Source organism: Taudactylus pleione, unplaced genomic scaffold (genome assembly GCF_031769625.1).
Source record: "Taudactylus pleione unplaced genomic scaffold, aTauple2 ptg000441l, whole genome shotgun sequence".
Lineage (NCBI taxonomy): Eukaryota > Metazoa > Chordata > Amphibia > Anura > Myobatrachidae > Taudactylus > Taudactylus pleione.
Window position 1 is genome coordinate 955,583 of NW_028284843.1, and position 25,895 is coordinate 981,477.

The 25,895-nt window shown below is 44.7% G+C and overlaps 1 protein-coding gene across 3 annotated transcripts in view; it reads right to left on the reverse strand.

Moving 5' to 3' along the window:
- Nucleotides 1–5,474: 5,474 nt before the first annotated feature.
- MTOR (mechanistic target of rapamycin kinase) overlaps nt 5,475–25,895 on the reverse strand; it is a 393,475-nt gene continuing 373,054 nt past the window's right edge. For all 3 annotated transcript variants that reach the window (XM_088447807.1, XM_088447808.1, XM_088447806.1), the window contains exons 52-55: nt 25,553–25,633; nt 14,680–14,760; nt 6,006–6,111; nt 5,475–5,932 (exon numbers count right to left, since the gene is read on the reverse strand). In XM_088447807.1, the coding sequence (XP_088303933.1) occupies nt 5,917–5,932; nt 6,006–6,111; nt 14,680–14,760; nt 25,553–25,633 (284 nt within the window). In that variant the 3' untranslated portion in view covers nt 5,475–5,916. The remainder of the gene's footprint in view (nt 5,933–6,005; nt 6,112–14,679; nt 14,761–25,552; nt 25,634–25,895) is intronic.

The window sequence follows — 25,895 nt, forward strand, 5'->3', positions numbered from 1 at the left end:
TGGGAAAAGTGGGGTGTTCGACCTCTTCGGAAGACCACCTCTTATCATCCACAGACCAACGGACTCTGTGAACGTTTCAATGGAACGCTAAAAAGACTTCTACAAGCTTACGTGCTGTCCGAGGGGGGGGACTGGGAGAGAGCCCTTCAACAGCTTCTATTCGCTTATCGGGAAGTCCCACAGGCGTCTACTGGATATTCCCCATTTGAACTTTTGTACGGCCGGAAAGTGCGGGGGCCTCTAGACCTGGTCAAAGAGAGCTGGGAGGGAACTTTCCAAGAACACCAGCAGCCCATTTTACAATATGTAGAGAATATGCGGAACCGCATGAGAAGATTGCTACACTTTACCCAAGAGCATCTCAGGGAATCACAAGAGAGACAAAAGGAATGGTATGACGCCAACGCTCAAGACCGAGAGTTGCATCCAGTGCAAAAAGTAATGGTGCTTAACCCAGTGCGAAGAAACAAACTGCAGGCCACGTGGGAAGGACCGTATACCGTGGTAAGGCGCACCGGGCCGGTCAATTACGTGATTGCCCTGAATAAGGGAGGGAAGTACCTACGCACCTTCCATATAAATCGAATTAAGGCCTATCGTGATCGTCAAGTAGTAACAATGGCGGTATGTTGTCCTCCGATGGAGACACCAGAAACTGATCCTTTGCTTGACCTTTTGGGAGCTGCTAAAGAGAAGAAAGGAGTGGAATCAGTCCAGGTGGGACAACAGTTGAATGCAGCCCAGCAGCAAGAGATGTGAAGGATCTTAGAGGCCAAGAAAGATGGGACCACACAGTTTTGTGTGGACTATTGCAAATTGAACGAAGTCACCACCACTGATGCTTACCCTATGCCCTGTGTTGATGAGCTACTGGATCGGATTGGAGGGGCTGAGTTTGTCTCAACGTTGGATTTGAGCAAAGGCTACTGGCAAATCCCACTTACCAAAGAGGCCCAGGAGCGTTCTGCCTTCATCACACCGGAAGCACTCTTTGAGTGGACTACAATGCCTTTCGGGATGAAGAACGCCCCTGCCACATTCCAGCGAATGGTTAATGACCTCTTGGAGAGGTGTCAAGACTTTTCCCAAGCCTACTTAGATGACATTGCCATCTTCAGCCATACCTGGGAGGAACATTTAATCCAGGTGACAGAAGTGCTGAAGAGGATTAGACAGGCTGGACTCACCATACGCCCAGATAAGTGTCAGATGGGTATGGCTGAGTTTCAGTACCTAGGACATCGGGTCGGAGGAGGCGCTATCAGACCTGATCCAGCAAAGGTGGAGGCTATTTCCAATTGGCCCCAACCTGTCAACCAAAAACAAGTGCGGGCGTTCCTTGGAGTCGCTGGCTATTACAGGAAATTTATACCACATTACAGCACCGTGGCCAAGGCTCTGACAGACTTGACCAAAAAGAGATATGCTCGGAATATTGAATGGACTGTTGAATGTGAGCAAGCTTTCAACACCTTAAAAGACTTGCTGACTCGAGCCCCAGTGTTGGCTGCCCCTAACTACAACAGAAAGTTTATTGTGCAGACAGATGCATCAGGGTATGGACTTGGGGCAGTGTTGAGTCAAGTGGAAGCAGACGGTAGGAAACATCTAATTGTGTATCTATCCCGTAAACTAGCTGACCGAGAGATAGCCTACGCCACTATTGAAAAAGAATGTTTAGCCATAGTCTGGGCCTTAAAGAAGCTACAACCATATCTTTATGGGAAATAATTTACTGTTGTCACTGACCATAACCCGTTGTATTGGCTAAACAGAACCTCGGGGGAAAATGGGAGGTTGTTGAGGTGGAGTCTGGCGTTACAACATTTCAACTTTTCCATTTCTCACAAAAAGGGACGAGAACATCACAATGCTGACGGGCTATCCAGATGTGAGGAAACAAATATCAAGCTTCGCAGACCCTCGGGCCGAGTCGACAGACAGGACTCCAACATTCGGACCATGTCTGTCTCCTCGATTTAAGAAGGGGGAGGTATGTGAGGAGACAAGGGAAAAGGACTTCTAGGACTTGCCTGCATGTTGAAAAGAGTTATGACCCAGTTCTGTGTTCTTAAATTGAAGCCCTCAGTCTGCATGTCTCATACAGGAAGTTTGTCAGCAGCAGACAGCAAAGGTGTGTTCCTGTTACAAAGCCCTCCTCCTTCTTCTCTGCAAAGACTGACACCTGAGCCCAATGAGTGAGAGAGAGGGAAGTAGGGTGGTGCAGCAAGGGGAATTGTGGGGTAGTGTGTGAGTACAGTGTGACTCTGAAGGTTGGGGTGTTGTCCCCTCTCAGTGTCTTAAGATATATAGCAGCTCTGTGTGCCCTGTTACAGCTGGCCAGGTAGGGAGGAGATATACAGCAGCCGGAAAAGACTTTGCTGAACTCTGAGTGGACTGTAATGATATAACCCTGCTTACTGTTTGCTGGATTTCTGTGTCTTCATGATTAAAGTTCATCATTCCTTCATTATAACCCGCTCTACTGTGTGATCCCTGAACCCCAGGATACCCAGGTCACCCGGTATCCTCACAACATGGATGTTGTCACACTATACCATATGCCACATGGATGAGGTCACACCATACCATATGCCACATGGATGAGGTCACACCATACGGTATGCCACATGGATGAGGTCACACCACACCGTAAGCCACATGGATGATGTCACACCACACCGTATGTCACATAGATGTTGTCACACTATACCATATGCCACATGGATGAGGTCACACCATACCGTATGTCACATGGAGAGGTCACACCATACCGTATGCCACATGGATGATGTCACCCCACACCATATGTCACATGGATGATGTCACACCATACCGTATGCCACATGATGTCACCCCACACCGTATGCCACATGAATGAGGTCACACCATACTGTATGTCACATAGATGATGTAACACCACACCGTATGTCACATGGATGATGTCACACCATACCGTATGTCACATGGAGAGGTCACACCATACCGTATGCCACATGGATGATGTCACCCCACACCGTATGTCACATGGATGATGTCACACCATACCGTATGCCACATGATGTCACCCCACACCGTATGCCACATGAATGAGGTCACACCATACTGTATGTCACATAGATGATGTAACACCACACCGTATGTCACATGGATGATGTCACACCACACCGTATGCCACATGGATGATGTCACACCATACTGTATGTCACATGGATGATGTAACACCACACCGTATGTCACATGGATGATGTAACACCACACCGTATGCCACATGGATGAGGTCACATCACCACCATACTGTATGTCACATGGATGATGTCACACTATACCGTATGTCACATGGCTGAGGTCACACCATACCGTATGTCACATGGCTGAGGTCACACCATACCGTATGTCACGTGGCTGAGGTCACACCATACCGTATGCCACGTGGATGAGGTCACACCATACTGTATGTCACGTGGATGAGGTCACACCATACCGTATGCCACATGGATGACGTCACCCCACACCGTATGTCACATGGATGACGTCACACCATACCGTATGCCACATGATGTCACCCCACACCGTATGTCACATGGATGACGTCACACCATACCGTATGCCACATGATGTCACCCCACACCGTATGCCACATGAATGAGGTCACACCATACTGTATGTCACATAGATGATGTAACACCACACCGTATGTCACATGGATGATGTCACACCACACCGTATGTCACATGGATGATGTAACACCACACCGTATGCCACATGGATGATGTCACACCACACCGTATGTCACATGGATGATGTCACATCATACCGTGTCACATGGATGATGTCACACCATACCGTATGTCACATGGCTGAGGTCACACCATACCGTATGTCACGTGGCTGAGGTCACACCATACCGTATGCCACGTGGCTGAGGTCACACCATACTGTATGCCACGTGGATGAGGTCACACCATACTGTATGTCACATGGATGAGGTCACACCATATCGTATGTCACATGGATGAGGTCACACCATACTGTATGTCACAATGGATGATGTCACACCATACTGTATGTCACAATGGATGATGTCACACCCCAATGCAGAATTATTTGTAATCTTATCTTTAATTTAAGTCGGGAGAGGACAGAATAACAGCTCCCACTAAATTGAAGTCAGAACGGGATGTTCTTTATGCAGAAGTACTTTCCTGAATACAAATAAAACCACTTATAGGTTCAAGTACATTTCTGCTTTATTGTCAGGGGAAAATACATTTTGTCTCGGCTTTGTGCCGTAGAGGACGATTAAAGTGCAAACACAAACGTTCCCTTGTTCAAGAAAGTGTTCGCAGATGCTTCTTAATTTGAGGGTTAAATGTTGAATACACAATTGTTTTTGCAGAGGACTTTGAAGTATCCAACGCTAAAACGTCATGCAATACTCCCAAAAAACCTATAAAAATCATAATATGTACAGAAAGCCGCACTAAAGCGCTTTGCATCACGTTCAGTTTGTTTATCAACAATCATAATTCTTTACAGCTACATAACATTTGGCTCCTCATCTAATTCATTGCTGTATGTACAAGGCTCTGCATTATACAGACAGTAAGTACAACGCTCTGCATTATACAGACAGTGAGTACAAGGCTCTGCATTATACAGACGGTAAGTACAAGGCTCTGCATTATACAGACGGTAAGTACAAGGCTCTGCATTATACAGACGGTAAGTACAAGGCTCTGCATTATACAGACGGTAAGTACAAGGCTCTGCATTATACAGACGGTAAGTACAAGGCTCTGCATTATACAGACGGTAAGTACAAGGCTCTGCATTATACAGACGGTAAGTACAAGGCTCTGCATTATACAGACGGTAAGTACAAGGCTCTGCATTATACAGACGGTAAGTACAAGGCTCTGCATTATACAGACGGTAAGTACAAGGCTCTGCATTATACAGACGGTAAGTACAAGGCTCTGCATTATACAGACGGTAAGTACAAGGCTCTGCATTATACAGACGGTAAGTACAAGGCTCTGCATTATACAGACGGTAAGTACAAGGCTCTGCATTATACAGACGGTAAGTACAAGGCTCTGCATTATACAGACGGTAAGTACAAGGCTCTGCATTATACAGACGGTAAGTACAAGGCTCTGCATTATACAGACGGTAAGTACAAGGCTCTGCATTATACAGACGGTAAGTACAAGGCTCTGCATTATACAGACGGTAAGTACAAGGCTCTGCATTATACAGACGGTAAGTACAAGGCTCTGCATTATACAGACGGTAAGTACAAGGCTCTGCATTATACAGACGGTAAGTACAAGGCTCTGCATTATACAGACGGTAAGTACAAGGCTCTGCATTATACAGACGGTAAGTACAAGCTCTGCATTATACAGACGGTAAGTACAAGGCTCTGCATTATACAGACGGTAAGTACAAGGCTCTGCATTATACAGACGGTAAGTACAAGGCTCTGCATTATACAGACAGTAAGTACAAGGCTCTGCATTATACACAGTAAGTACAAGGCTCTGCATTATACAGACAGTAAGTACAAGGCTCTGCATTATACAGACGGTAAGTACAAGGCTCTGCATTATACAGACGGTAAGTACAAGGCTCTGCATTATACAGACGGTAAGTACAAGGCTCTGCATTATACAGACGGTAAGTACAAGGCTCTGCATTATACAGACGGTAAGTACAAGGCTCTGCATTATACAGACGGTAAGTACAAGGCTCTGCATTATACAGACGGTATCCACGTGGCTGGAAGGAGATAAACGTGTTGCTTGCACTATATTGCAGTGCTGTCCGGTAAAGATAGGCATTGTCCACCAGTGACCCACGAGTCTGTACACTGCCGCCAGCTCCACCGATGTAACCGAAGTCCCACAATCTCTACCAGAACGGACACCTACAAGGAAGAGGACAGTGACTAAAAGCTTCCTATATTCATATAAACCCCCAACGCTTAAGTTAAAACTTACCATCCAATGTAACACTGACAGAGATTCTCATGTGACGTGGCCTGCTTGATTAGCAGTTCCACTTGTGTGGCCACGTCTAGAGTTTCATCATGGGAAAAGTCCCGACCTGTGAAGAGAAATTATTAAGTACTAGCTGGGATACCCGGAGGCCTTACATTCTCCTCGCCTATAACCCTATTCTACTAATCCTGAAAAGGACAGATTGCTAACATGCATGTAACTACCGTGGGTGCAATGGGTGCGGCTGTTATGGTGCCCGAGCTGCCTATGTGGCCCACCACTCTCCATGCACCCAGTCATGCACACAAGGTGGTCCGGTCTAGTCAGGGCCACCGTAAGGGGCCCAGGTGTCAGCAGTGTTGATTTGGTGCCGGCAGGCAGTCTTGGAGAGATGGCGCTGGCAGTCGCGAGGCAATCAGAGCTCGTGGACCGGCAGCCAATTAGCAGTGGTGTATCCAAACTGGCTGCCAGTCCGTGAGCTCCTGAATGGCTAGCAATCGGTGCCAGACTCAAATTGAGCCGTCAGTCCATGTCTGCCGTTGCGCCAGCTAAAATTAACTGGTGACCCGCCCCAAATTTACAACTGTTGGCTGCTGATGGCACACAGGGGGAGGAGAGAGGCTGCTGGAGGGACAGGGGTGGGGGCATAATGTGTAAAAGGCACTACTATTGCGTGGAATAATGTTATATGGGGCACTACTATTGCGTGGAATAATGTTATATGGGGCACTACTATTGTGTGGAATAATGTTATATGGGGCACTACTATTGTGTGGAATAATGTGTTATATGGGGCACTACTATTGTGTGGAATAATGTGTTATATGGGGCACTACTATTGTGTGGAATAATGTTATATGGGGCACTACTATTGTGTGGAATAATGTTATATGGGGCACTACTATTGTGTGGAATAATGTTATATGGGGCACTACTATTGTGTGGAATAATGTTGTTATATGGGGCACTACGATTGTGTGGAATAATGTGTTATATGGGGCACTACTATTGTGTGGAATAATGTTATATGGGGCACTACTATTGTGTGGAATAATGTTGTTATATGGGGCACTACTATTGTGTGGAATAATGTGTTATACGGGGCACTACTATTGTGTGGAATAATGTGTTATATGGGGCACTACTATTGTGTGGAATAATGTGTTATACGGGGCACTACTATTGTGGAATAATGTGTTATATGGGGCACTACTATTGTGTGGAATAATGTGTTATACGGGGCACTACTATTGTGTGGAATAATGTTATATGGGGCACTACTATTGTGTGGAATGTTTTATATAGGGAACTACTATTGTGTGGAATAATGTGTTATACGGGGCACTACTACTATGTGGTTTCATCTATAAAGGCTATTACTATGTGGTATAATGTGCAAGGGGCATTACTGTGCAGTATAAGGGGCATTACTGTGTGGCATTATGTATAAGGGGCACTATTACTGCATGGCATATTGTGTATAAGAGGTACAACTGTGTGGCATAACCTGAATGGGGTCTGTGTGGGGGCAAATGTGTTTTTTATACGTCTGGGGGGGGAGGTCACTTTTAAGATCTTGCTATGTGGCCCACAAAGTTAGTTACGCCCTTTATATAGCTATATATATATATATATATATATACTGTATGTATATGTATATATATATATATATATATATATTTAGAATTTAAATATACTGTGTTTATATATATATATATATATTATATACACACACCCATATATACATATGTACAGTATATATAGATTGTATATATCTATTTGGGGTTTGCACAAACAAAAGCCCACAAATTCTGAGAAACCCCAAGCATTGATTAGGTAAGAATGGGCGGCCATCAGTTAGTATGTGGCCCAGAAGTTGAGTGACAGCATGCCAGGGCGAATTGCAGAGGTCTTGAAAATGAAGGGTCAATGCTGCAAATATTCACACTCTGCATAAACTTAGTGTAATTGTCAATAGAAGCCTTTGACACTTATGTAATGCTGTAATATTACCTCAGTATACCATAGTAACGTAATGCTGTAATGTTACCTCAGTATACCATAGTAACATCTGACACTTATGTAATGCTGTAATGTTACCTCAGTATACCATAGTAACATCTGACACTTATGTAATGCTGTAATGTTACCTCAGTATACCATAGTAACATCTGACACTTATGTAATGCTGTAATGTTACCTCACTATACCATAGTAACATCTGACACTTATGTAATGCTGTAATGTTACCTCAGTATACCATAGTAACATCTTACACTTATGTAATGCTGTAATGTTACCTCAGTATACCATAGTAACATCTGACACTTATGTAATGCTGTAATGTTACCTCAGTATACCATAGTAACATCTTACACTTATGTAATACTGTAATGTTACCTCAGTATACCATAGTAACATCTGACACTTATGTAATGCTGTAATGTTACCTCAGTATACCATAGTAACATCTTACACTTATGTAATGCTGTAATGTTACCTCAGTATACCATAGTAACATCTGACACTTATGTAATGCTGTAATGTTACCTCAGTATACCATAGTAACATCTGACACTTATGTAATACTGTAATGTTACCTCAGTATACCATAGTAATATCTGACACTTATGTAATGCTATTTCAGTATACCATAGTAACATCTGACACTTATCTGTACTGTAATGTTACCTCAGTATACCTTAGTAACATCTGACACTTATTTCATGCTGTAATGTTACCTCAGTATACCATAGTAACATCTGTCACTTATGTGATGCTGTAATGTTACCTCAGTATACCATACTAACATCTGTCACTTATGTAATGCCGTAATGTTACCTCAGTATACCATAGTAACATCTGACACTTATGTAATGCTACCTCAGTATACCATAGTAACATCTGACACTTATGTAATGCCGTAATGTTACCTCAGTATACCATAGTAACATCTGACACTTATGTAATGCTGTAATGTCACCTCAGTATATCATAGTAACATCTGACACTTATGTAATGCTGTAATGTTACCTCAGTATACCATAGTAACATCTGACACTTATGTAATGCTGTAATGTTACCTCAGTATACTATAGTAACATCTGACACTTATATGTAATGCCGTAATGTTACCTCAGTATACCATAGTAACATCTGACACTTATGTAATGCTACCTCTGTATACCATAGTCACATCTGACTTATGTAATGCTGTAATATTACTTCAGTATACCATCTGACACTTATGTAATGCTGTAATGTTACCTCAGTATACTATAGTAACATCTGACACTTATGTAATGCCGTAATGTTACCTCAGTATACCATAGTAACATCTGACACTTATGTAATGCTGTAATGTTACCTCAGTATATCATAGTCACATCTGACACTTATGTAATGCTGTAATATTACTTCAGTATACCATAGTAACATCTGACACTTATGTAATGCTGTAATGTTACCTCAGTATACCATAGTAACATCTGACACTTATGTAATGCCGTAATGTTACCTCAGTATACCATAGTAACATCTGACACTTATGTAATGCTGTAATGTTACCTCAGTATACTATAGTAACATCTGACACTTATATGTAATGCCGTAATGTTACCTCAGTATACCATAGTAACATCTGACACTTATGTAATGCTACCTCAGTATACCATAGTCACATCTGACTTATGTAATGCTGTAATATTACTTCAGTATACCATCTGACACTTATGTAATGCTGTAATGTTACCTCAGTATACTATAGTAACATCTGACACTTATGTAATGCCGTAATGTTACCTCAGTATACCATAGTAACATCTGACACTTATGTAATGCTGTAATGTTACCTCAGTATATCATAGTCACATCTGACACTTATGTAATGCTGTAATATTACTTCAGTATACCATAGTAACATCTGACACTTATGTAATGCTGTAATGTTACCTCAGTATACCATAGTAACATCTGACACTTATGTAATGCCGTAATGTTACCTCAGTATACCATAGTAACATCTGACACTTATGTAATGCTGTAATGTTACATCATTACTGCATAGTATATTAGTTTGATGTTTTTAGTTTCTTTGTTAGTTAGCTCATTGAGCCTGTTATTAGCCTAGTGGTATGTGCTGTGTGTTTGCTTTACTCAATTTATTGCTAGCCATATTAGTGGGAGGGTGCTGGGCTTGTAAGCAATCAGTAATGTAACATGCCAGGTCTCCTACATATGGGTCATTAGTAGGCTGGAATAGCCTGGCTGGAAGTGCCCTATTCAGAAGTGCATTTTAAGATTAATACTGGCGTTAGACCAGCGTTGAACCGAAGTGGAACAGAAGGGAAACAACCGATCTGTACTTCTAAAAACCTATATTTGGAGAAAAAACATTGACAAAGGTGATTTCACAATCTCACTGCTACAAACTCCTGCTGACTGCACAACCTGGACTTTCTACACTGAACTCTGGTTGCTACAAAACTCTGCCCATCACCTGCTACTATTTGTGCTGCCTCTGTGCTTAACAGATAATCTTACTGAATACTGTTAATATCAGCTTAACTCTGTAATAATGTCTTTTTCCTTAGCTCTTTGGCCTAGTCTTGCATGATCTAGCTACTACTACTCTCTACTCTAATATTCAATTTCTGCTCCCATCTTATCTCCACTTTTTCAAAACTCTATAATATATTTTTATTGTGCTGAAACTGTACCTCATCCTTACCATGACCATGTTGTCTTCAACTCCTCCCTTCAATCACTTTCTACCTAATCTTTTGTTCTGCCCTCTGACTCCACCTCTATCCTTTCCCCCTGGTCTCCTCCACCTCCTCCTATCTCCCCTTCTCTCTGCCTTCCTCCCCCTCTTCTCCCATTACTCCATTTTCTTTATCTTATACCCCCACAAGGATCCTACTACCCCACTGGTAATCTTTCCTCCCTTACTTATCTCCCTGTCACTATGCCCCACTTTCATCCACGTCTCCTTAATTTCCCTCCCTGCCCACTTCCTACAGGGTCCCCTCCTAGCACAGGAGCCAGCATGATCCCTACACTCTATTCATCTCGTTCTCCCAAAGTAATCTCATCTCCATGCTATAGCAACCCTGATAATCTCATTCACATCTCTCCTATCAACTCTGTCACTCTATCCTATGCCCTCTGGAATACCAGATCAGTCTGTAACAAACTGGCCCCCACCCATGACCTTTTCATCTCTAACTCCCTGAATTTCAATTACTGAAACCTGGATTTTACCCTCTGACACCACTTCTCCTGCAGCTCTCTCTTATGGGGGCCTCACGTTCTCCCACACCCCCAGGCCTGGGGGTCGCCATGGCGGTGGTGTTGGGGTCCTTCTATCCCCTGGTTACTCATACCAACATATACCAACAGAACCATCCCTTACATTCTCCACATTTGAAGTTCATGCTATACGCCTCTTCCAACCAGTACACCTCAGAGTAGCTGTCATCTGCCGTTCCCACGGCCCTCCCTCCAAATTCCTTGACAACTTTGCTTCCTGGCTCACTCACTTTCTCTCCTCCGACCTTCCCTCTATTATCCTAGGTGACTTCAATATTCTTATTGATATCCCCACAGAATCTGCTGCCTCCAAACTACTCACCCTCACTTCCTCATTTGGCCTCTCCCAATGGACCTCCTCACCCTCCCATGCGAGTGGCCACTTGCTTGATCTGGTCTTCACTCACCGTTGTAATATTTCTGCCTACTTCAATTCCCCATTCCCCCTCTCTATCCATCACCTTCTCTCTTTTAACCTATCCCTCTGTCCTTCCCCTCCTTTACCTCCCAGAGCCATCATCACTAAGCGTAACATTGAAGCTATCGACACTGCTTTCTTTTCTTCCCTACTTGACTCCCTTCTCTCCCCTATCCTCTCTTTCTCCTGTGCTGAACAAGCTGCTTCCCTATAAAATGCCTCCCTTACTTCTGCTCTGGACTCTGTTGCTGCAATGATCACTATTCACCCTCGCAAATCCACACCTCAACCCTGGCATTCCAAATGCACCAGATACCTGCAAAACTGTTCACGAACCGCCGAGCGACAGTGGAGAAAATCACGCTCTCAGGCAGATTTTCTCCATTTCAAATTCATGCTGTCATCCTACAGTGCTGCCCTTACCCTCTCTAAACAGTCATATTTCAATAATCTCATCTCCTCCGTGTCCTCAAATCCCCAGCGTCTCTTTTCCACCTTCAACTCCCTCCTCTGCCCACCCCCTCCTAGTCTCCCCTCCTTGCTCTCTGCCACTGACTTTGCTACCTATTTCACATCTAAAATTGATTCCATACGTCAGGACATCATATCCAACCAGTCCCCCAGCTCTCCACCTTCTCCTTTCCCGGATCACCCCTCCCCAACCATTTTACAGACTCTGACATCCTTCTCCCCTGTGACTGGAGAGGAAGTTAAGGCCCTAATCCAGTCCTCCCCCCCCTTCCACCTCTCCCCTTGACTCCCACCTCCTCCGCTACCTATCTCCTTCTGCCTGCTCCCATCTTGCCCACCTCCTTAATCTCTCCCTCTCATCTGGCACTGTTCTTTCTGCATTCAAGCATGCCCTTGTCTCCCTCATTCTTAAAAAACCTAACCTTGATCCTAACACTCTCTCTAACTACCGATCAATCTTTCTCCTCCCTTTTGCCTCCAATCTCCTTGAGCGTATTGTTTACAACCGCCTCACCTCATTTCTTTCCTCCCACTCCCTTCTTGACCCTTTTCAGTCTGGCTTCCGTTCTCTCCACTCCACTGAAAATGCCCTCACAAAAGTCAGCAATGACCTCCTTGCTGCCAAATCCAAGGGCCACTACTCTCTGCTCATTCTCCTTGACCTCTCTGCTGCTTTTGACACTGTGGACCACCGTCTACTGCTGCATATCCTTCACTCCCTTGGTCTACGTGACACTGCCCTCTCCTGGCTGTCCTCCTACCTCTCTGACCGTTCCTTCTCTGTTTCCTCTCATGACGACTCCTCCCCCCCACAGTCTCTTACAGTAGGTGTTCCCCAAGATTCTGTTCTTGGACCTCTCCTATTCTCTCTCTATACGTCTTCTCTAGGTAAACTCAGCTCTTTTGACCTCCATTATCATCTCTACACTGATGATACTCAGATCTACCTTTCCTCACCTGATCTTTCCCCCTCTCTACTGATTCGTATCTTTAACTGTCTCTCTGCTATCTTTTCCTGGATGTCCCAGCGATTTCTCACACTTAATATGTCTAAGACTGAGTTGATAGTCTTCCCACCCTGCAACATAACATCATGTCCCACTATTTCTTTATTAATAGATGGCATTACTATCTCATCTAGTCCCAAAGTGCGTTGTCTTGGAGTCATCCTAGAATCTTCCCTCTCCTTCAAACCACACATTCAGAACCTCTCGCAGTCCTGTCGTTTCCATCTCAAGAATATTTCCAAGATCAGACCCTTTCTCACCCAGGATGCTACCAAAACCCTTGTACATTCACTGGTCATGTCCAGATTGGACTACTGTAACCTTCTCCTAGCTGCCCTCCCCAAATCCCATCTCTCTCCTCTCCAGTCTGTGCTCAGTACTGCTGCTCGGTTCATCTTCCTCTCCAAACGCTCTACATGTGCCTCCCCTCTCCTACAAGCCCTACACTGGCTCCCCTTCCCTTTCAGAACCCAATTCAAGGCTCTTACACTCACTTACAAAGCCCTCACCCATTCCTCTCCCATTTACATCTCTGATCTCATCTCCCTTCACTCTTCTGTCCGCCCTCTTCGTTCACTTAATACATGCCGCCTTTCATGCCAATTGATTACTTCTTCCCACTCCCGCCTCCAAGATTTTGCCTGTGCTGCTCCTCACCTTTGGAACTCCCACTCTCTCCCTATCAGACTCTGCACCTCTCTACAATCTTTCAAACGAGCTCTTAAGACCCACTACTTCATTAAAGCCTTCCAGCTCTCATCCTAACTTGCTGCTACATCTTCCTTTCTCCCGGACCACCCCATTCTGTGTCACTCCTGTTTGTCATCCCCTCCCTTAAAGAATGTAAGCTCTTTCGAGCAGGGCCCTCTACCCTCTTGTGCTTCTCCCTACTGTTATTTAATTTAATCTCTTACTCCCCACTAGAGCAACCAACACTCAGCTGCTTATGTGGGTGTAAAGGTCGCTAATATAGTAATGTTTATTATCCATGTCCTGTATTGTATTGTAATGTAATGTAAGTCACTGGTTACTTATTTGTCTATGTACTTTGTAAGGCGCTGCGGAACACTTGTGGCGCCATATAAATAAATTATAATAATAATAATCAGTATACCATAGTAACATCTGACAAAAAGGTCTAATAACACTGAAGCAGCAAACTTTGTGCAAACCAATACTTGTGTCATTCTCAGAACGTTTGGCCACAGCTGTATATATGTGTGTGTACGTGTGTATATATATATCTATATATATATATATATATATATATCTATATATATATATATGTTGGTATGTGTGTAACTACATTGTTAGGTCCACTAGGACTGAAAACAAAGGAACATTATGTAACTGTGCAGCACAGTAATATACAGGGGATAATAATATGACCTAACAATAAAACAAGTTGGTTTTATTTCATTGAATGAGAAGGGGGCAATTGTCTGCCCATGGATTAGCCTCCATTTACCTGTTAGTTTATCTCGCACCCGGTTAATAATCTGAATAGCTTTTTTATTCAAAGCTTCCGGCTGAACCAAACCGTCACCGACTGCAAAGAAAAAGCACCAAACATGTTATTATACTACAGAATCACAACCAGAGCCAAGTCACCGAGACACCACGTGCAATACCTATATAATATACAGGGGACCATTTATCAACCCGGTGTTATAATACCCAGCAAATCATACGCAGCCGGTGTTATCATACGCAGCCGGTGTTATCATACCCAGCAAATCATAGGCAGCCGATGTTATCATACCCAGCAAATCATACGCAGCCGGTGGTATCATACGCAGCAAATCATAGGCAGCCGGTGTTATCATACCCAGCAAATCATAGGCAGCCGGTGTTGTCATACGCAGCAAATCATACGCAGCCGGTGTTATCATACCCAGCAAATCATAGGCAGCCGGTGTTATCATACCCAGCAAATCATAGGCAGCCGGTGTTGTCATACGCAGCAAAACATAGGCAGCCGGTGTTATCATACGCAGCAAATCATAGGCAGCCGGTGTTGTCATACGCAGCAAATCATAGGCAGCCGGTGTTGTCATACGCAGCAAATCATACGCAGCAAATCATACGCAGCCGATGTTATCATACCCAGCAAATCATAGGCAGCCGGTGTTGTCATACCCAGCAAATCATACGCAGCCGATGTTATCATACCCAGCAAATCATAGGCAGCCGATGTTATCATACCCAGCAAATCATACGCAGCCGGTGTTATCATACGCAGCAAATCATACGCAGCCGGTGTTATCATACGCAGCAAATCATACGCAGCCGGTGTTATCATACGCAGCAAATCATACGCAGCCGATGTTATCATACGCAGCAAATCATACGCAGCCGGTGTTATCATACGCAGCCGATGTTATCATACCCAGCAAATCATACGCAGCCGATGTTATCATACGCAGCAAATCATAGGCAGCCGGTGTTGTCATACCCAGCAAATCATAGGCAGCCAGTGTTATCATACCCAGCAAATCATACGCAGCCGATGTTATCATACGCAGCAAATCATACGCAGCCGATGTTATCATACCCAGCAAATCATACGCAGCCGATGTTATCATACCCAGCAAATCATACGCAGCCGGTGTTATCATACGCAGCAAATCATACGCAGCCGATGTTATCATACGCAGCAAATCATACGCAGCCGGTGTTATCATACGCAGCAAATCATACGCAGCCGGTGTTATCATACGCAGCAAATCATACGCAGCCGGTGTTATCATACGCAGCAAATCATACGCAGCCGGTGTTATCATACGCAGCCGGTATTATCATGCGCAGCCGATGTTATCATACCCAGCAAATCATACGCAGCCGGTGTTGTCATACGCAGCAAATCATACGCAGCCGGTGTTGTCATACGCAGCAAATCATACGCAGCCGGTGTTGTCATACGCAGCAAATCATAGGCAGCCGATGTTATCATACCCAGCAAATCATACGCAGCCGGTGTTGTCATACGCAGCAAATCATACGCAGCCGGTGTTGTCATACGCAGCAAATCATACGCAGCCGGTGTTATCATACCCAGCAAATCATACGCAGCCGGTGTTATCATACGCAGCAAATCATACGCAGCCGGTGTTATCATACGCAGCAAATCATACGCAACCGGTGTTGTCATACGCAGCCGGTGTTGTCATACGCAGCCGGTGTTATCATATGCAGCAAATCATAGGCAGCCGGTGGTATCATACGCAGCCGGTGTTGTCATACGCAGCCGGTGGTATCATACGCAGCAAATCATACGCAGCCGGTGTTATCATACACAGCCGATGTTATCATACGCAGCCGGTGTTATCATACGCAGCAAATCATAGGCAGCCGGTGTTATCATACGCAGCCGATGTTATCATACGCAGCAAATCATACGCAGCCGCTGTTGTCATACGCAGCCGGTGTTGTCATACGCAGCCGGTGGTATCATACGCAGCAAATCATAGGCAGCCGGTGGTGTCATACGCAGCAAATCATACGCAGCCGGTGTCGTCATACGCAGCAAATCATACGCAGCCGGTGTTGTCATACGCAGCAAATCATACGCAGCCGCTGTTGTCATACGCAGCCGGTGTTGTCATACGCAGCCGGTGGTATCATACGCAGCAAATCATAGGCAGCCGGTGGTGTCATACGCAGCAAATCATACGCAGCCGGTGTCATCATACGCAGCAAATCATACGCAGCCGGTGTCGTCATACGCAGCAAATCATACGCAGCCGGTGGTATCATACGCAGCCGGTGGTATCATACGAAGCCGGTGTTGTCATATGCAGCAAATCATACGCAGCCGGTGTTGTCATACGCAGCCGGTGGTATCATACGCAGCCGGTGGTATCATACGCAGCAAATCATACGCAGCCGGTGGTATACGCAGCAAATCATACGCAGCCGGTGGTATCATACGCAGCAAATCATACATAGCCGGTGGTATCATAAGCAGCCGGTGGTATCATACGCAGCCGGTGGTGTCATACGCAGCCGGTGGTGTCATACGCAGCCGGTGGTGTCATAAGCAGCCGGTGGTGTCATACGCAGCCGGTGGTGTCATACGCAGCCGGTGGTGTCATACGCAGCAAATCATACGCAGCCGGTGGTATCATACGCAGCCGGTGGTATCATACGCAGCAAATCATACGCAGCCGGTGGTGTCATACGCAGACGGTGTTATCATACGCAGCTCACTCATTAAGATATAACTCGTTGATAAATGGGGCCCACAATACTATCTGTCAACATTTGTGAAAATACTTTCTCATAATCTGCATATTCTCTAGACAAAGCCTATGAATATTGAGGCACCTAAGGTATAGAGGCCCATGTCATACCTCCTACAGGAACCGAGGTATAGAGGCCCATGTCATACCTCCTACAGGACACGAGGTATAGAGGCCCATGTCATACCTCCTACAGGACCCGAAGTATAGAGGCCCATGTCATACCTCCCTACAGGACTCGAGGTATAGAGGCCCGTGTCATACCTACTACAGGACCCGAGGTATAGAGGCCCATGTCATACCTCCTACAGGAACCGAGGTATAGGGGCCCATGTCAAACCTCCTACAGGACCCGAGGTATAGAGGCCCATGTCATACCTACTACAGGAGCCGAGGTATAGAGGCCCATGTCATACCTCCTACAGGACTCGAAGTATAGAGGCCCATGTCATACCTCCTACAGGACTCGAGGTATAGAGGCCCGTGTCATACCTCCTACAGGAACCGAGGTATAGAGGCCCATGTCATACCTCCTACAGGAACCGAGGTATAGAGGCCCATGTCATACCTCCTACAGTATCCTGAATTCTGGAGATTTTCACAGTCTAATCCAGACACCATTGGTTACTGCTACAAGCCGAGCACACTTATATTATCAGTTACTCTATGTCATTACAGGAACGATATGCTTCTGAAAGTTGTGCGGTGGGGTGCTCTGCGCCCCTGTGTACTTGTATCTGTGCTGCTTCAGATACCTGTAGTCCCTTCCCAGACACTAGAGGAAAAACGTGAATAAAGTGATAGGGGTATCTGTAGTGGACACAAAGAGGTCTCAAGCATGTGTGTATTATGTAATAAATGTTAATATCTAAAATTGTACAAAGCTAAAAGCTCGACCCCCACATGAACTCAGGGAGACTCTAGCTGCTGCTGATAGTCATTCATCTACAGATCGCAGTAAGCAAGTGGGGCAGTAAGGGAGTCTCTAGGTGCTGCTAATAGTCATTTACCTACAGATCGCAGTTAGCAAGCGGGGCAGTAAGGGAGTCTCTAGGTGCTGCTAATAGTCATTTACCTACAGATCGCAGTAAGCGAGCAGGGCAGTAAGGGAGTCTCTAGGTGCTGCTAATAGTAATTTACCTAAAAGTCGCAGTAAGCGAGCGGGGCAGTAAGGAAGTCTCTAGGTGCTGAGAACAGTCATTCATCTACAGATCGCAGTAAGCGAGCGGGGCAGTAAGGGAGACTCTAGGTGCTGCTAATAGTCATTCATCTACAGATCGCAGTAAGCAAGCGGGGCAGTAAGGGAGTCTCTAGGTGCTGCTAATAGTCATTTACCTACAGATCGCAGTAAGCAAGCGGGGCAGTAAGGGAGTCTCTAGGTGCTGCTAATAGTCATTCATCTACAGATCGCAGTAAGCAAGTGGGGCAGTAAGGGAGTCTCTAGGTGCTGCTAATAGTCATTTACCTACAGATCGCAGTTAGCAAGCGGGGCAGTAAGGGAGTCTCTAGGTGCTGCTAATAGTCATTTACCTACAGATCGCAGTAAGCGAGCAGGGCAGTAAGGGAGTCTCTAGGTGCTGCTAATAGTAATTTACCTAAAAGTCGCAGTAAGCGAGCGGGGCAGTAAGGAAGTCTCTAGGTGCTGCGAACAGTCATTCATCTACAGATCGCAGTAAGCGAGCGGGGCAGTAAGGGAGACTCTAGGTGCTAATAATAGTCATATATCTACAGATCGCAGTAAGTGAGCGGGGCAGTAAGGGAGACTCTAGGTGCTGCTAATAGTCATTTATCTACAGGTCACAGTAAGCGAGCGGGGAAGTAAGGGAGATTTATAGGTGCTAATAGTCATTCATCTACAGATCGCAGTAAGCAAACGGGGCAGTAAGGGAGACTATAGGTGCTGCTAATAGTCATTTATCTACAGGTCACAGTAAGCGAGCAGGGAAGGGAGATTTCTAGGTGCTGCTAATAGTAATTTACCTAAAAGTCGCAGTAAGCGAGCGGGGCAGTAAGGAAGTCTCTAGGTGCTGCGAACAGTCATTCATCAATAGATCGCAGTAAGTGAGCGGGGCAGTAAGGGAGACTCTAGGTGCTGCTAATAGTCATTAATCTACAGATCGCAGTAAGCGAGCAGGGCAGTAAGGGAGACTCTAGGTGCTGCTAATAGTCATTAATCTACAGATCGCAGTAAGCGAGCGGGGCAGTAAGGGAGACTCTAGGTGCTGCTAATAGTCATTCATCTACAGATCGCAGTAAGTGAGCGGGGCAGTAAGGGAGATTTCTAGGTGCTGCTAATAGTCATTCATCTACAGATCGCAGTAAGTGAGCGGAGCAGTAAGGGAGACTCTAGGTGCTGCTAATAGTCATTCATCTACAGATCGCAGTAAGTGAGTGGGGCAGTAAGGGAGTCTCTAGGTGGTGCTAATAGTCATTTATCTAAAGGTCACAGTAAATGAGCGGGGCAGTAAGGGAGTCTCTAGGTGCTGCTAATAGTCATTAATCTACAGATCGCAGTAAGGGAGCGGGGCAGTAAGGGAGATTTCTAGGTGCTGCTAATACTCATTCATCTACAGGTCACAGTAAGTGAGCGGGGCAGTAAGGGAGACTCTAGGTGCTGCTAATAGTCCATCTACAGGTCGCAGTAAGTGAGCGGGGCAGTAAGGGAGATTTCTAGGTGCTGCTAATAGTCATCTACAGGTCGCAGTAAGTGAGCGGGGCAGTAAGGGAGATTTCTAGGTGCTGCTAATAGTCATTCATCTACAGGTCGCAGTAAATGAGCGGGGCAGTAAGGGAGATTTCTAAGTGCTGCTAATAGTCCATTTATAGATCGCAGTAAGAGAGCGGGGCACTAAGGGAGTCTCTAGGTGGTGCTAATAGTCATTTATCTAAAGGTCACAGTAAATGAGCGGGGCAGTAAGGGAGTCTCTAGGTGCTGCTAATAGTCATTAATCTACAGATCGCAGTAAGGGAGCGGGGCAGTAAGGGAGATTTCTAGGTGCTGCTAATACTCATTCATCTACAGGTCACAGTAAGTGAGCGGGGCAGTAAGGGAGACTCTAGGTGCTGCTAATAGTCCATCTACAGGTCGCAGTAAGTGAGCGGGGCAGTAAGGGAGATTTCTAGGTGCTGCTAATAGTCATCTACAGGTCGCAGTAAGTGAGCGGGGCAGTAAGGGAGATTTCTAAGTGCTGCTAATAGTCCATTTATAGATCGCAGTAAGAGAGCGGGGCACTAAGGGAGTCTCTAGGTGCTGCTAATAGTAATTTGTCTACAGGTCACAGTAAGCAAGTGGGGCAGTAAGGGAGACTCTAGGTGCTGCTAATAGTCATTTATCTACAGGTTGCAGTAAGCGAGCGGGGCAGTAATGGAGACTCTAGGTGCTGCTAATAGTCCATCTACAGGTAACAGTAAGCGAGCAGGGCAGTAAGGGAGTCTCTAGGTGCTGCTAATAGTCATTCATCTACAGGTCGCAGTAAGCGAGCGGGGCAGTAAGGGAGATTTCTAGGTGCTGCTAATAGTCATTCATCTACAGGTCGCAGTAAATGAGCGGGGCAGTAAGGGAGATTTCTAAGTGCTGCTAATAGTCCATTTATAGATCGCAGTAAGAGAGCGGGGCACTAAGGGAGTCTCTAGGTGCTGCTAATAGTAATTTATCTACAGGTCGCAGTAAGCAAGTGGGGCAGTAAGGGAGACTCTAGGTGCTGCTAATAGTAATTTATCTACAGGTTGCAGTAAGCGAGCGGGGCAGTAAGGGAGATTTCTAGGTGCTGCTAATATTCATTCATCTACAGGTCACATTAAGTGAGCGGGGCAGTAAGGGAGACTCTAGCTGCTGCTAATAGTCCATCTACAGGTCGCAGTAAGTGAGCGGGGCAGTAAGGGAGATTTCTAGGTGCTGCTAATAGTCATTCATCTACAGGTCGCAGTAAGTGAGCGGGGCAGTAAGGGAGATTTCTAGCTGCTAATAGTCCATTTATAGATCGCAGTAAGAGAGCGGGGCACTAAGGGAGTCTCTAGGTGCTGCTAATAGTAATTTGTCTACAGGTCGCAGTAAGCAAGTGGGGCAGTAAGGGAGACTCTAGGTGCTGCTAATAGTCATTTATCTACAGGTTGCAGGAAGCGAGCGGGGCAGTAATGGAGACTCTAGGTGCTGCTAATAGTCCATCTACAGGTCGCAGTAAGCGAGCGGGGCAGTAAGGGAGATTTCTAGGTGCTGCTAATAGTCATTCATCTACAGGTCGCAGTAAATGAGCGGGGCAGTAAGGGAGATTTCTAAGTGCTGCTAATATTCCATTTATAGATCGCAGTAAGCGAGCGGGGCACTAAGGGAGTCTCTAGGTGCTGCTAATAGTAATTTATCTACAGGTTGCAGTAAGCAAGTGGGGCAGTAAGGGAGACTCTAGGTGCTGTTAATAGTTCATCTACAGATCGCAGTAAGCGAGCGGGGCAGTAATGGTGCATACACACGGTCAGATTTGTCAGATGAACGGTTTTACCAATGACTTGAACGATTTTTATACTGCATTAAAATGAATGGAATCGTCCAAATCTGATTGCAAACACATCAGATGTCAGATATCGTTATCTGACAATCGGGAACGCGCATCTTTCATTGTTGCAGGCTCACATGTCAGATTTTCTTTCAGATATGAACGATTTTTACAATCGTTATTGTTCAGATCTGACAGTGCAGGGAGCAGAAAATGGGTGTTATGGGGCTGGATGGTGCTGGATAGTTGATTAATAGTATATAAAAAAATCCAACAACACTATTAGTTCCATATAGATATATAATAAATTCATTACTAAAAAGTCATAATATGTATGTATATACAAAATACAAAAAAACACAACATAAATATATTAATACAATAAAAGTCTTTAGGTATTGTGATAGAAGCACTGGTAAAGTGGTCAATGGCAGGTACATTTGTCCTAGGTTTTTGGCCTATGTGTTCTAAAAAACCCCAGGAGAAGTCTGTTTTGTAAGCAGACCAGAGTGTCGGCTTTTGGAAAAGTCGGTTTGGGTCCTGGGGGTGTGGATGTGAGGAGAGGGAGGGCTCCATTCACAGGCGACTCCAGGTTTTGGGCCTTTCAGCCTAGTAACAGGCTCATTAAGGCTTGCAGCTGGTTATGGCTAATGTAAGCTGGATTTGTTTGTGGCTGAGTGTCTCACACCTGGGAGAGCAGGCAGACTAGCCTGTTCAGAGACACTTGGTTACTTTCCTTGTAAGTACTGTGCACGTGTTTTGTTGATGGTAAGGGCAATAGGCCCTACCATTATTATAGAGAGGGAATCTGCTGTGTAGCTAGTGCCCAGCCGGGCTAGGACTTATGTTTATGTTTTGTTTATGTTTATAGTCATTTGGCACAATAAAGACTTGTATCCTGTTTCTACAGCTGCTGTGTGTGTAAAGAGGGAGTCCATCTACCCCAGGAGAGGGACCCCTACCCTGAATGTGTCACAATATATTCCGGAAGTTTTGTAAAAAACCTGTAAATATAGGAAAATGCTTTAGGGCTTGAGTTTAGGTGTGGATCAGTTTTAATTGCGGAAGACAAAACTATTATATTATACTAACATTTGCCCGTGTGTCGTTTGTAATCCGACAGACAAGAGAAAATGGTCACTGGGTTTGTGAAGAACGTCAATTATTATAATCCAAGATGTTTGGATAACCAAACTCATTTATAGAATTTGTGTTAGTTGTTAATAAATGACTCTGCTTAGTAGCATGTAATAGTGGCAAATGAATATACAGCGGCTGAATGTTAGGTTATCTAGCCGGCAGATGTGATAGTGATGTCTAATGATTAAAATGAGCTCACACACTTTATCGTTAGACCGCGGCATCTGTGGATTGTCCCCTCATCAGGCTGTATCCCCCAGTGACATGTATACGTAGCAGTGGCAGGATAAATAGATGGATATAGACAATATATTGTATATTCCTTTATTGGTGCTCTTATTGGTTGCTTTTGCAGTATGCTTCGGGTCATTGTCCATCTGCACTGTGAAGCGCCGTCCAATGAGTTCTGAAGCATTTGACTGAATATGAGCATATAATATTGCCCGAAACACTTCAGAATTCATTCTGCTGCTTTTGTCAGCAGTCACATCATCAATAAATACAAGGGACCAGTTCCATTGGCAGCCATACATGCCCACGCCATGACACTACCACCACCTTGCTTCACTGATGAGGTGGTATGTTTTGGATCATGAGCAGTTCCTTTCCTTCTCCATACTCTTCTCTTCCCATTACTCTGTTACAAGTTGATCTTTGTCTCAACTGTCCTTAGGATGTTGTTCCAGAACTGTAATGGCTTTTTTAGATGTTGTTTGGCAAACTCTAATCTGGTCTTCCTGTTTTTGTGGCTCACCAATGGTTTACATCTTGTGGTGAACCCTCTATATTCACTCTTGTGAAGTCTTCTATTGATTGTTGACTTTGACACATATACACCTACCTCCTGGTGAGTGTTCTTGATTTGGCCAACTGTTGTGAAGCGGTTTTTCTTCACCACGAAAACAGCTGTCATACACCACAGTTGTTTTCCGTGGTCTTTCGGGTCTTTTGGTGTTGCTGAGCTCTCCGGTGCGTTCTTTCTTTTTAAGAATGTTCCAAACAGTTGATTTGGCCACACCTAATGTTTTTGCTATCTCTCTGATGGGTTTGTTTTGATTTTTCAGCCTAATGATGGCTTGCTTCACTGATAGTGACAGCTCTTTGGATCTCATATTGAGAGTCGACAGCAACTGATTCCAAATGCAAATGTCACACCTAGAATCAACTCCAGACCTTTTACCTGCTTAATTGATAATGAAATAACGAGGGAATCGCCCACACTTGTCCATGAAATAGCTTTTGAGTTGATAGTCCCATTACTTTTGGCCCCTTAAAAAGTGGGAGACACATATAGAAACCGTTGTAATTCCTACACCGTTTACCTGATTTGGATGTAATTACCCTCAAATTAAATCTGAAAGTCTGCAGGTAAAGCCCATCTTGTTTGTTTCATTTCAAAGCCATTGTGGTGGTGAATAGAGGCCAAAATATGAAAATTCTGTCAATGTCCCAATATTTATGCACCTGACTGTATATCTGTAATGCATTTTATATATTAGTATATAATTTTAGGTTCTGAGGTATTATACTTGTCACATTCTATTCCTTCACAACCGTTATACTGACCCTGCTGTTACTAATATTTGTTATCAGGTAATATTAGTGTGTAACCACTACATATTCTGTGTAACAATAATTACCATAAAACATTTAGAATTTTAGTTATCAACATGTCTTATATAATACACACATTTTTGTGCCCAGATCCTCATATCACTATTCAAATAATGCAGCATATTCCATTAAAAATAAACACGTTATTTATGTATATATTAAATGGGTTTGTTACTTTCTGAATAACCCTATGAAAAATCAATCCTGCCCCATATGTACAGGAGGGGCGAGCTCCAGGCGATGGGCGGGTACGAGGCCCAGGTGATGGGGTCTCCAGCTGTCACTAATGGATCTGTCCATTTCTGTTGGACACACATTTTGCTGCATACGTACAGAAAGTGATGGGTGTCAGACACTAGAAACACATTTCTCAGTTTATTTGTAGCAATTTTGCCATTTTGAGCACTTGTTGGATTTGTCCTTCTAAGACGGCGGCACCTGACCCTCTTACCAGAAACCATTCCTTGCATTGGGGGTAACAAAGAAACAAGACACCCAGGAAGCACGAGCAGAGCTATGTGCAGCAGAATAAACCTTTCCCCTACGTAATTAAACACGGAGCAGGTCCACTGCCAACGGTAAGAGTTTCACATGTATTTACACTGAGCGAGTGCACAGGGCGCGCAATGCTCCACCGTTACCCTGTGCAGACAAAGGCAGGGTCTGATTACACCTCCAAGGCTCCCTACACTTTATAGCCTAGCACGGTGTGGTGGTCCTCTAGCAACGGGGCCTGGCAGATGTCTCAGAGGCCCTGAATAAAGCTTCTTCTAGGGGAGGGTCCTACACTTGTATCAAGAAGGAAGTCAGAGACTACATGTTTAAGCCATAATATCCCCCTCCTGCATTTCCTTACTGTATGTATGGATAGACTCCGGCACGGTACTTCCTGGCTTCTTATGGGCAGTCTCCCCGAGCTCCACAGTCTCCAGCATTTCTGAGGAAAGCACAAAGATCACAGATAAGTACAAATAATACATTACTTTCTGCAGAATAACTAAAATAGACTGGAGGTGGCGTCTAGTTACTGGGCATTAGTGCTGGGCCAGAAGTCATCTTATAGTTATGTGCTGCATACAGAGGGCTTTAGTGTTACACAGGAGAAACCATGAAATCACTGTACTGTTATAGTGCATAGTGTAGGCGCCACCAGAGAAGGACAAGAGAAGCATTGAAGCTTTTCCTGTCTCTCCACCAAT